Raw genomic sequence first — 12,086 nt, 5'->3', positions numbered from 1 at the left:
TGGTATTATCCATTTCATAGCAATGCTAAGCATTGCTACTTTTTGCCCAGTGACCCTGATTTTCTTTTAAATTCATTAACACACCTGAAAATGTTATTTGGGAATTTTTTATGAAATTCTTGTTATTTCTTCAGGTTTTTTAATAGATAAAACCTACTAAGACAAAACATATGAAAAGTAAGAGAAGTCCTTTTCCTGCCAAAATTTTAAGGGCTTTTATCCCTAAAACAAGCACACTGACCCATCAATTTTGATTACTTATAGTGTTCTTGCAAATTATTTTTAAACAGAACAGCAAACATTCTTCAAATATCTATAGATTGTGTTTTTTTTTCAGTTAAGGCAGATGTTTGGTTTAGTCAAATTTAAAATAATTTAAACTTATATGAAGGGGAAAAAGGACTTGTTTATACAGGTTTTCTGTTTTGGTTTTTTCAGGGTTCAGGTTAGATAGGTTTCACTGTACTAGGTAAATATTTTTTAGATACTGTACTTACAAAAACTGTCAACCAACAGTCAAATGAGCAAAGTGAAAATTATAGGATGTCTGTCACTTCTCTACGTGCAAAAAAGACAAATTACATTCACAAAAACTGTAATAATTAGGGCTCTTTAAAAACAAATATGTATAGTAACTTACCACCAAAAACATCCAGGAATGTTTGTGAGCTCTGACCAGTACCAACTGAATTACTGGCAAAACAAACATAACTGCCCTCATCGGCTGCCCCAGCATTATTTATGGTCAGTGAAGGTGTACTAACTGTGGATCCACTGTACTTGTTGTTACTATTGGCTACAGTAATATCTGTGGTAATACCACTGACAGTTCTTCTCCAATAGACACTAGTATGGGTTGGGTTTGCTGTGACTGTACAGACTAATGTGACAGAGTTTCCTACTAGCACTGTGTACTGTGCCTGTTGAATAACAACTGACGGTACGTCTATGGAGAAAAAAAAGGTACAACAATGAAAAGAAGTTTTGGGATTTTATTTGAAATTTGAAAGTTTGAGAAAAAAACATGTAATACTATTAAAACTGCTGACAGAAAAGTTACTATTTTTAAACAAATTCTTAAAGAATATTTACTTTATACCAATTCAAAAAAAATACCTGAAACAAAAATGTGTAATGATGTAAACCTGAAACAGCTATTAAAAACAGCTATACATTAAAAAGGCACATACTTCCAGTGACATCCAAGAAAGTCTGTTGACTATTTGCAGTTCCCACAGCATTTACAGCATAGCAGACATAATTAGCTTCATCAGACTGATCAGCATTAAGAATGGTTAGAGATGGTGTAGAAACAGTAGATCCAGTATACTTATTAGTGTTAGTGTTACTATTTATAGTGGTGGTAGAGCTTCCAACAATCTTCTCCCAATACACACTAGTAGCACCTGGTGAACCAGAAACTAGACATTCTAATGTTCTAGACTGACCAATCAAAACTGAGTATGATGATTGTACAATCTGTACCGAAAGGACGCCTGAAAGATAAATCAAAGATCAAATGTAAGTCCTGCAATTTGATAACAAATTTTTTAAAAATAAAAAATAGATTGCTTCTGATAGGAGTTAGTTTCAAAGGTTTTACTTTTTACATAAATTGCAAGGTTTAGACCAATATTAATAGTGAATGGACCTGAGACAAAGTTTTACTCACAAAGAAATTGTCTTGACTTTTATTCCAAGACAATAAACATGGAGGACCTAGTGAACTTAGAGATTGTTAAATAACTGTTCTTTTGGCTCCCTACTAGTCTCGATTTCTTAACATGGTAATACCAATAGAATGATACCAATCTGCGCGTGTTAGGAATTAAAAGTCTTACAGTAAAGCAGACATATGTATCTTTTCCTATTATACAGAATATACAAGCTGTTGTGTCATAATTGAGTCACAATGATGTCACAAATACTGTATCTTTACAGTTTTCACAAAATTTCTACAAAAATGGAAGGATTAGGGGTAATTATTCCAAAAATGTATGGTACAAGCTTTGAGCAACAAAATATTTTGTATGGAGTTGTAATGATACAACTATCAAGGCTATTTTTGTATAAATATCAAAGAGTTTGACAATTTGGCAATTTTTTCTTATTTTGCTTTATTTTCATTTTCATTATTAGTTCAACACATGTCCTGCAAGGGGATTATTACTTAATGAATGAACAAAATCAAGAAGTGAATTATGCAATTTTCAAATTTATTAGAACAGTGCAGTTTAGCGACTGATTCTGATGCTTTCTGAATATATCTTCTTCGATACAAAATGGAACATTTTTTTTTCTTTTTAAAAAAGGTGATACCTGTGCCACAGTACAGAATCTAGACCAGCCAAAATATAAACCATAAGACTACTAAAGAATAAAGATAACATCAGCTCTATGTTGGCAAAGCTATCTGTATTTCATCTTTAATTGGTAAATTACTTTGTAATTTTCTTTTTTTTAAATATTAAGATAACCTAACTTGAGTTTTTGACCAAAACATTCAGTATAGACAAACTGTAAATATTGGCAATTCAACTTTTTAGTTTAACACTTTGGTTAAGTATGGAAAGTTTGCTTGGATTCTAACATCAATTTTACAAAAACTAGTACAGCCAATATCCTCACAAATGTGCCCATGTATATCAGAGGCCTAACAGCCCAAAATTGATTGGTACTGCAGAATGAGTAAAACAACATATTTTGTAGAGTTTCTAAACCCCTGTGTATTGGACATTATAGGTAAATATGAGCACATACTTCCTACAACATCTAGGAAAGTTTGTTGACTCTGTCCAGTTCCAATACTGTTGGTGGCTGTACATATGTAATTGCCTTCATCAGAGAGATCTGCAGAGTTGATTGTTATTGATGGTGTATTAACAGTTGATCCACTATGCTTATTCTGGACAAGATTCAAATTTTGAGACTGTCCATTAATAACTCTCAGCCACTGTACACTTGTATGGGTAGGGTTGGCTGTTACTGTACACACTAATGTGACAGTGCCTCCGAAATTGACACTGTAACTGTTCTGAGCAATTTGTACCACTGGAATACCTACAAAAAAACACAAATCTTAATTCCTTTTAATAAATGTGCATTTTCATTTTTACTTTTTTTAAAAAATCATGTGAACCATAAAGCTCACATACCGAGTTCATTGACCTTGATCTGCAATAAAATACAATAGGAAAAATCACATAGAATACTGCAAGTGTACTAATGTTTTTGCATATTCTGTCAAGTGAACATAATTGTGGATATCAATTTCAAATGTTTAAAAAAAATTATAAGCATTTTAAAGTCTTGTGAATCAATTCCAGGGGTACTTTTTTTGTGCTATTCTGTCAATCACAAAAATAGCAATAACAAGAAGTTGCATATGTTGTTGTGCTATGCATACCCCCACTTGTACAGGAAGTTAATATCAAAGAGAAACCAAAAACTGCTTATAGAATATGCCTATCTATATGCCTCACAAACAAATTTGAAATCAATCCATCAATAGGGAGCCAAAATTTTTGTGACAAAAATTTTCTCTATCATCCCATATAGTAGAAAATGGCAAAGTCCCAAGAAACAGGAAGTTGATTTTAGAGAGCAATTAAAAATGCTCACAACATATGCCCCATCTATATGAAGCTACATACCAAATTTGAAATCAACTAATCCATTAGAATTCAAAATAATTGCAAAGAAAATTTGGACGGAATGACGGAATGACAGGGGGAAAAGGTGATTCCAATATACCACCCAATGGTTGAGTGGGTATAATAGAACACCATGAAAATTAATATGTTTACAATGATCAAGGCTAACGTTAAGTTAAGCATTCACTAGATTTTTATTGTTTATTTGCAAAAGCTGTAATGGTACCTATCATAACAGCTTTTCAGGTGAGGGTCCAGGTGAGGATGTAATGGACATATGTCCCCCTTTTCAAAGAAAAAAAAACAAAAAACTTATTGTAATCTGCTGAATATTTATTGAATATGTCAATTTATCATATTCATTCATTAAACATGTCTGGTTTAATTATGCCTCCCATTCATAAAATCCTGGATCTGCCCCTGCTTTTCTCAGCATAATTACATGTACTTACTGCCAGTAACAGTTAAGAAAGTAGGCTGAGATTGTCCAGTACCAACAACATTGGTAGCAAAACACACATAGGAAGCTTCATCATTTTCCTCAGCATTAGCTATAGTTAAAGATGGTGAATTGGTTGTGGAGCCAGAGTACTTGTTGGTGTTTGTATTGCTATTTATAGTTGTTACAACACTATTGCTAGTTCTCTGCCAGTACACATTGTTAGCAGCAGGGGAACCTGAGACAGTACATCCAAGGGTAATTGTTCCACCACGAGTTACACTGTAAGCTGTCTGCTGAATAGTTACTGTTAAGATGTCTGAACGAAATGAACATAAAATATTATAAACAGAAGAAAGGTACATTCTTTTTTATTATGGAAAAAATTCACATGATTTTAAAATTCTATAAAGTAAATATGCTTAATAGAGGTTAATAAGAAGTCTACACTTTGATCAGAGAGTTTTCAAATAAAATTTAAAAAATTTTGTTAAATTAAAACCCATCCTACTATAAAGTTAACTTTGAAATACAAATGAGTACAGATAAAGTGTACTTTTCAGTAGTGTAAGTAGAATATAGAATCACTTACTTCCAAGAACATCAAGGAAAGTCTGAGCACTCTGTCCAGTTCCAAGACTGTTAGTAGCAGTACAGATGTAGTAACCTTCATCATTCAGATCAGCTGAGTTGACAGTCAGAGATGGGTTGTTGACAACAGATCCTGAATACTTGTTGTTAGCAAAGACAATATCAACAAACTGATTATTGACCTGCTTCTTCCATTGCACACTGGTATGAGTAGGGTTGGCAGAAACTGTACACTCCAATGTTATTGAATTTCCAAAGTTGGTACTATATGTAGATGAAAGCACCTGCACAGTAGGAATACCTAAATATAAAGAAAAGTATTAGACTTTTCATCTACTGGTAAGTGTTTTATTAGCGAGGAAGGGGCTGGGATCTTTTTGAAAAATAAAAAAATATTCCAAATTATTTAAAAAAACATAAAAACAATGGTCAATTTTTTTGCTATTACTTTACAAGGCAGATTTTCAAGTAGTTCCTGTTGAAATATAAATATAATTTTGTACATATGCAAAAAAAAATGTCTTATCTTGACATCAAATCCCAAAAATGGTCAGTGTCTATAAGAGTGTTATGGGTTATTGCATAAAAAAGTCATTGACTTTAATCAACCAATACCTCATTGAATTCTGTATGGGTCTGAGAAGTAACAATATCAACTAGAGGCTCAAGAGAGCCTGAATTGCTCACCTGGTTAACCATTTGCTTATTCTAAAAACTTGAGGAATGAGGCAGGCTAAGTTAAAATTAACTTAATTGTCAAATGTAGTAAACGCTTTTAATGGCATTTTTATGACCTGGACCAGAATTTTGCTAAAGGCAACAGTTTTTTAATTATTTTCAAAAAAATGTCTTCCAACCACTTCGTTCAGTTTTTAGAAGAGGCAGCCATATCTATTCACAAATTAAAAATCAGATGTCATAGCACAATATACTTAAGAACCAATATGCTAATTTTCATTAAATGATCTTAAATGGTTTTAAATGGTTTTAGAGAAGATTTTCAAAGTTGTACATGTGGAAAAAAAAAATTTCAGAAATGTTTCAGGAGCCAAAACACCTTCATTAGTAGACAAATCATTTTTAAAATATCAGCATTGGTAGGACTCATGATGTTGTACAATATAACCCCTGCAAAGCTTTTGCAAAAGGTAACGGTTTTAGAGTTACATGCAATATCAATATGCTTATAAGGCAACAGGTTTTGAATTATTTGCCAAAGAAAGATCTTCTGACCCCTATGTTTCATTTTTAGTAATGTCAGCTGTATCTTATCATGGATTAAAAATCACATAAGTCAATTTGAACACATACCCTATTGAACAAATATGCTTATTTTCATTGAATGATCTAAAATAATGTTAGAAAAGAAGATTTTCAAAAGAGTACACGTGAAAAAAAAATGATTCAGGAGATACAACTCTTACATGAGTTGACAAAATGTTTTGAACATTTTAGTACAAGTCCATCCCATTACGTTAAATAATATAACCCTGCAGAATTTTGCTAAAGGTAATGGTTCTTCAGTTAATTGCATAAAACTGCCTCCTGACCCCTATGTTCTATTTTTAGTAACAGCGGCCATGTTTTTTTTAACAAATCAAAAATCTCAATGGTCATTTTGTGTGGGAAACAATAAGGAACAATAAGCCAACTTTCATTGAATTCTCTCAATGGATTTTGAGAAGATTTTCAAAGTGGCACAGGGAAAAATGAAAAAAAAAACTGTTTCAGGGGCAGTAACTCCTACATCAGTTGACGAATCATTTTGAAAATTTCGGCATAGGTCCATCTCATGATGCTGAACAATATTACCTTAACAGAAATTTCCTTAAGACAACGGTTTTTGAGTTATTTGCAAAAAATGCCATCTGACCCCTATGTTCTATTTTTAGTAACGGTGGCCATGTTTTTTCATGGATCAAAAATCCCAACAGTCATTTTGTGTGGGGTACCCTAGGAAACATATATTCCAACTTTCGTTGAATTCTGTGCAATGGATTTTGAGAAGAAGATTTTCAAAGTTGCAGATGCAAAATATGCATACAAACTGTTTCAGGGGCCACAACTCCTACACCAGATGACGAATAGTTTTGAAAGTTTCGTCATAAGTCCGTGTCATGATGCTGAATAATATTACCTGCTCCCAGAAATTTGCTAAAGGCAATGGTTTTTGAGTTATTTGCAAAAACCTGCCATCTGACCCCTATGTTCTATTTTTAGTAATGGCGGCCATGTTTTTTCATGGATCATAAATCCAAATGGTCATTCTGTGTGGAATACCCTAAGAAAGATATATGCCAACTTTCGTTGAATTCTGTGCAATGGATTTTGAGAAGAAAATTTTCAAATTTGCACATGCGAAATATGCAAAAAAAGCTGTTTCAGGGGCCGCAACTACTACATCAGTTGATGAATCGTTTTGAAAATTTCGGCATAGGTCCATCTTATGATGCTGAACAATATTACGTGCCACCTAAATTTCCTAAAGACAACGGTTTTTGAGTTATTTGCAAAAAACTGCCATCTGACCCCTATGTTCTATTTTTAGTAACGGCGGCCATGATTTTTATGGATCAAAAATCCCAACAGTCATTTTGTGCAGAACACCCTAGGGAACAATCCTGCCAAGTTTAAAACCTAGGGAACAATCTCGCCAAGTTTAAAACCTAGGGAACAATCCTGCCAAGTTTAAAACCTGTCAGTCTAGTAGTTTCAGAGGAGAAGATTTTTGAAAATTTGTCCACGACAACGGATGCCAAGTGATGGCATAAGCTCACTTGGCCTTTGGCCAGGTGAGTTAAAAACAATAACAAAAAAAAACTTCCAAATAGGGCAATAAACCAACATATAACCACAGATAGGGCAATAATACCCAACATATGATCACAGATAGATCTCTCTTCACTATTTATCCTCAGTCAGAATTTTTAAGAACTTAATGATTTTTGAGATATATGCCAAAAACTGCTGTCTGACCCCTATATCCTATTTTCAGTAACGGCCACCATTGTTTTTTCGTGAATAAAAAATCTGAAGTAATTTTGTGTAGGATATCCTAAGAAACAATCACACAAACTTTTGTTGTATGTTAGTTTCTGAGGAGAAGATATTTAAAAGTAATAACATCAAAAATATATAAAAAAAAATTCAGAAATTTCAGTAACTCCAACATGGGTCAAAATATTCTCACAAAAATTTGATGACAGATGGATCTCATCATGCTGAACAGTTTTACCCCAATGTCAAAATTTGGTGTAACCAAATGGTTATGGAGATACATGCAAAAAACTGCTCTCTTATTCTTGTGCTTTTATTTTTAGAAGCATCCTCCATTTTTTTTCAAGGCTCAAAAATCCCAAATGTCATTTTTTGCAGGATACCCTATGGAACAATCATACCCACTTTCATTGAATTTTGTCCCGTAGTTTCAGAAGAGCATTTTTGAAAAATATGCTAACAGTCAAAGCCAAGTAATGCCAATAGTTCACATGGCCTTCAGGTGAGCTAAAAAAGTGAAAGCCAATGCTTATTCTAACTACCGGTATACAATCCAGAATTCAAAAAACATTTTTCTGCTGTATATTTTAATAGTCAAAACAATTGACTATGTTATACAAACTTATAAACTTAATTTAGAACTCTGCTTTTTAAATTTGCTATTATAACCATTACAATAGGCATTGTTTCTACAGGTGTTGACCTATTCTAAATAAGAACAAATATTTTCTTGTAGTTTTTTATCATTAATAAAAGCAATTGATTTCAGATGCATTAAAAAAAAATTTGTTATTTCTTTTTCAAAAAACACTACAGGAATACAATTTAATGTTGAGTGCATTACCTGAGAATATTTATACAAGTTAAAGAATGATTGTCCATAAGCTTATTATTACAATAACATTAGCAAAGTAGAAAACCCAAGTTAGTTATCAAAGTTTTTACTAACACAGTCCATTGTTTTACCTATAAACCTTCCTCAAAGTTTAAAATGTATACATACTGCCTGTAACTGTAAGTGTAGTAGTCTGACTGGACCCAGTTCCAAATTGATTAGTGGCTCGGCAAACATAGTCTCCCTGATCACTATTGGCTGCATTGAAAATTGTCAATGAGGGAACATTCAGGGTTGAGCCTCCATATTTATTGTTATTGTTGACAACATCAATTGTAGTTGTGACACCATTTCTGGTGAATTGCCAAGAGACTGAGGTAGCAGAAGGGTTGGATGTGACAGTACAAACCAATGTCATGGTGCTACCTATCAGTACAGTGTAAGAATTCTGTGCTATCACTGGACTTGGTGGATCTGCAATGGAGAATGTTTTATGGTGGGTCAAGATATAATTCAATGTTACCACGCTTTATCAAACATACTAGAGATAAATAATATTTCTTTATCTTAACAAATCCAGGGGATAACAAGCCATTCCCCTGGATTGGGAGAAAATACATCAGTTTTTGGTATAAAAAAAGTTTCATTTGTACACTATTTTAAAGAGAGTTCATTTTTTCACATCTTTTGACATACTTTTTTACAGAATAATGTGTCAATTTCTGCAGCTTTATAATCTATTGCATAAAAGGCAAAATTGCAACACATGGAAACACATGTTTAGGACTAATAAATATATGTTTTTGTGCATTTAAAAATATTTAAGAGGCAGTCCATGAAAAAAACAGACACTGGGTGGCACATGACAAAATTTGTTTTAAAAAAGTTTTCTCCCATTTCATATCACAAATGCATCTTTCCCCAAAGTTGAATGTTGGTGTTTCATTAACTGTAATGATTTAAAAATAAAAAAATTACATAGAAAGCATTGAAATTCATTGAAAAAAGGGAGATAATTCTTTAATTTGAGAAAAAATTGGTTGCTTTCTTAAGAGAATTTTTTTCATTTTCTGAGCCATTCATTGATGATTTAAAACAATCTTTATACTATTTGACACACATATGATATATACATTACATTGGAACAAAAAATTTAAGTGGAATTTACACTGTGTCATCCATATCATAGGATCTGCCTGAATTTTACATGGACAATCTCTTAAAATCATTTGTTTTTGACAACCACACTCTTTTCATTTACGAAATCCAACTGAAAACACAAAATTACTAAATGATTCTTTTAATTACTTGTTTTTCATGAATTAATTTGTTAGTTTGCATATGTGTTTCATGGTTATCCTAAACACAAGAAAAGCATATAACAAACACATGTTTTTTTGTACAAGAATATATAATAAAGATAAGTAAAAGTCAAAGCCATCATCATGTTTAGATTCACTTTTGAAGATTTAGTTAGGACCTAAGTAATATGAGTAAGGCACAACAGCACATCACACTAATACACTTTTCATACCTATGTGAAAAAGGGACAATAGCTTGAAGAGGCTAGATAGGAAAGGTAAATGATTGTACATTTTTTAAAAAATAATTTAGCATTACAGAATCTAGATACTGTATGTAATACTGTAAATCATTTTTTCCTGGTTTTGAATTGTATGCTTTAATTTTAAATCAATTTAAAAGCTACTTCCACTTTGAATGAATTCACTTCCCTGATCCATTTCTATGGGCCTGTCTGATACCTTTTCCGGTTTGACTGAACGTCAATCGTTAGTCTGGCATGTGATGCTCTGTAACAACTCACAATACCACATTTTCAATAATGGTATGAGTATAATGAAATTTCATCTTTCATCTTGCTTAGATACTCATATTAAATGTTTTGAACAAGAATGAATGCTAAATAAACAATCAGCCTCTACAATCTTGTTTTTTTTTCTAAATGTTTAAAGCAAGAAATTGGAAGTTAATTGGAAGTTAATTGCAAAAGACAAATAGTAAATATAAGTAATAAAACAATTAAAATGCAAACTGTGAATAAAAGGTGATCATATTTAAGGAATGACTATTTTCTAAAAAAAAAAAAAAAAAAAAAAAAACAGTTAATTTTACATACAAAAAAACAACAATGCAACAAATTTGTCAAAAAAGTTATTGATATAAATAATTTGGTTTAAGTGGGCATAAATAAATTTATCATAATTTTTTTGGTTGTATTTATTGTAAAGTTACTATTGGATTATGGAACTACTTACTGCCAGTGATGGTAAGTACAGTTGTTGAACTTCTGCCAGTTCCAACAATGTTAGTGGCAGTACAAACATATTCTCCATTGTCATTAAGATCTGCATTATTTATACTCAGGGATGGTGAGTTAACTACAGCACCACTGTATTTACTGGAGGCTGTATTAATGGGTGATTCAAGACCATTCTGAATCCGTCTCCATTGAACACTTGTGTGAGTGGGTGTGGCCGATACTGTACATTCTAGAGTAATAGTTCCTCCAAAAATCACAGAGTATGTTGGACTTAAAACTTGTACTACAGGAACATCTAATAAAATAGGGGGAATGTTTCATTGATGATTATTGTTAGTTTTGAGATGATCAATCAACATATCCTTGAAGTGTATCTTCATCTTCAAGAGTAATAATCAATAATTTCGGAGAAATACCCTGGAGACAAAATTTTATAATTTTCACATAAATTTACATATATTGTTCAGAGCAGCAGGAGTTGAGCTATTCATCAAAACTTTAAATTTGATAAAATTTCATCTTTTCACTAATTAAATTTGTCCCCAATATCTCCTAAATTACGAAATAACATGTTTAATTTTCTGTTCTTATATCTTGCCAATGACAAGCGTCAATCAGTAGGATTTCCCCTCATCAGTAAATTAATTTTCCATTACATTCCATTGTCATAACTTACTTCCAGTAACAGTGAGTGTAGTCTGTTGACTCTGACCAGTTCCTACAGCATTAGTAGCTGTACATATGTAGGTCCCAGAATCAGTATTATCAGCATTGTTAATAGTAAGAGATGGGGTATTGACTGTTGACCCTGAATATTTATTGACAACTCCAGGATTGACAGGAACAGTACCAGTGTTTGTCACCTTACGCCATTCCACAGACGTATGTACTGGATTAGCTGACACAGTACAGACAAGAGTAACTGAGTTTCCTATTAAAACTGAGTAAGTTGGGTCTTGAATGGTTACAGTTGGTATATCTAAAACATTTCAAATAATAAAAAGGTTAGAAACATCTCTTTTTTTAAATGAATTCAGTTTTAGTAAGAATTTGGCCTTTTTATCGACCTTGAATTTAACAGTACTTGGACAATAACTCAATTAAGGCTTACAGGAAATAGGTACCACTAGTTTTATATGCAATGCTTACTTATGATTTGGGTATGCTGTTTAAACTATAATATGCCTCTACTTTCAGGGCAGATACAGGTGTTTGGATTTAAATATGAATAAAGATGAATATAAATCAATTAGCTCATGGTCTCTACCAATCATATTGTCAGTAAATACA

The 12,086-nt window shown here is 32.4% G+C and overlaps 1 protein-coding gene across 10 annotated transcripts in view; it reads right to left on the bottom strand.

Annotated features, from left to right (window-relative positions):
* Positions 1-12,086, bottom strand: part of LOC148624274 (hemicentin-1-like) — a 96,786-nt gene that overhangs the window by 24,255 nt on the left and 60,445 nt on the right. For all 10 annotated transcript variants that reach the window (XM_088566913.1, XM_088566915.1, XM_088566918.1 and 7 more), the window contains 8 exons: positions 11,473-11,775; positions 10,792-11,091; positions 8,684-8,989; positions 4,685-4,984; positions 4,106-4,411; positions 2,761-3,060; positions 1,191-1,496; positions 641-946 (listed from right to left, as the gene is read on the bottom strand). In XM_088566913.1, coding sequence (XP_088423039.1) covers positions 641-946; positions 1,191-1,496; positions 2,761-3,060; positions 4,106-4,411; positions 4,685-4,984; positions 8,684-8,989; positions 10,792-11,091; positions 11,473-11,775 — 2,427 coding nt within the window. The remainder of the gene's footprint in view (positions 1-640; positions 947-1,190; positions 1,497-2,760; positions 3,061-4,105; positions 4,412-4,684; positions 4,985-8,683; positions 8,990-10,791; positions 11,092-11,472; positions 11,776-12,086) is intronic.

Source organism: Perna viridis, chromosome 2 (genome assembly GCF_037379345.1).
Source record: "Perna viridis isolate PV_CMFRI_1.1 ecotype Kerala chromosome 2, ASM3737934v1, whole genome shotgun sequence".
Lineage (NCBI taxonomy): Eukaryota > Metazoa > Mollusca > Bivalvia > Mytilida > Mytilidae > Perna > Perna viridis.
This window is presented reverse-complemented; position numbering and strand designations above follow the sequence as displayed.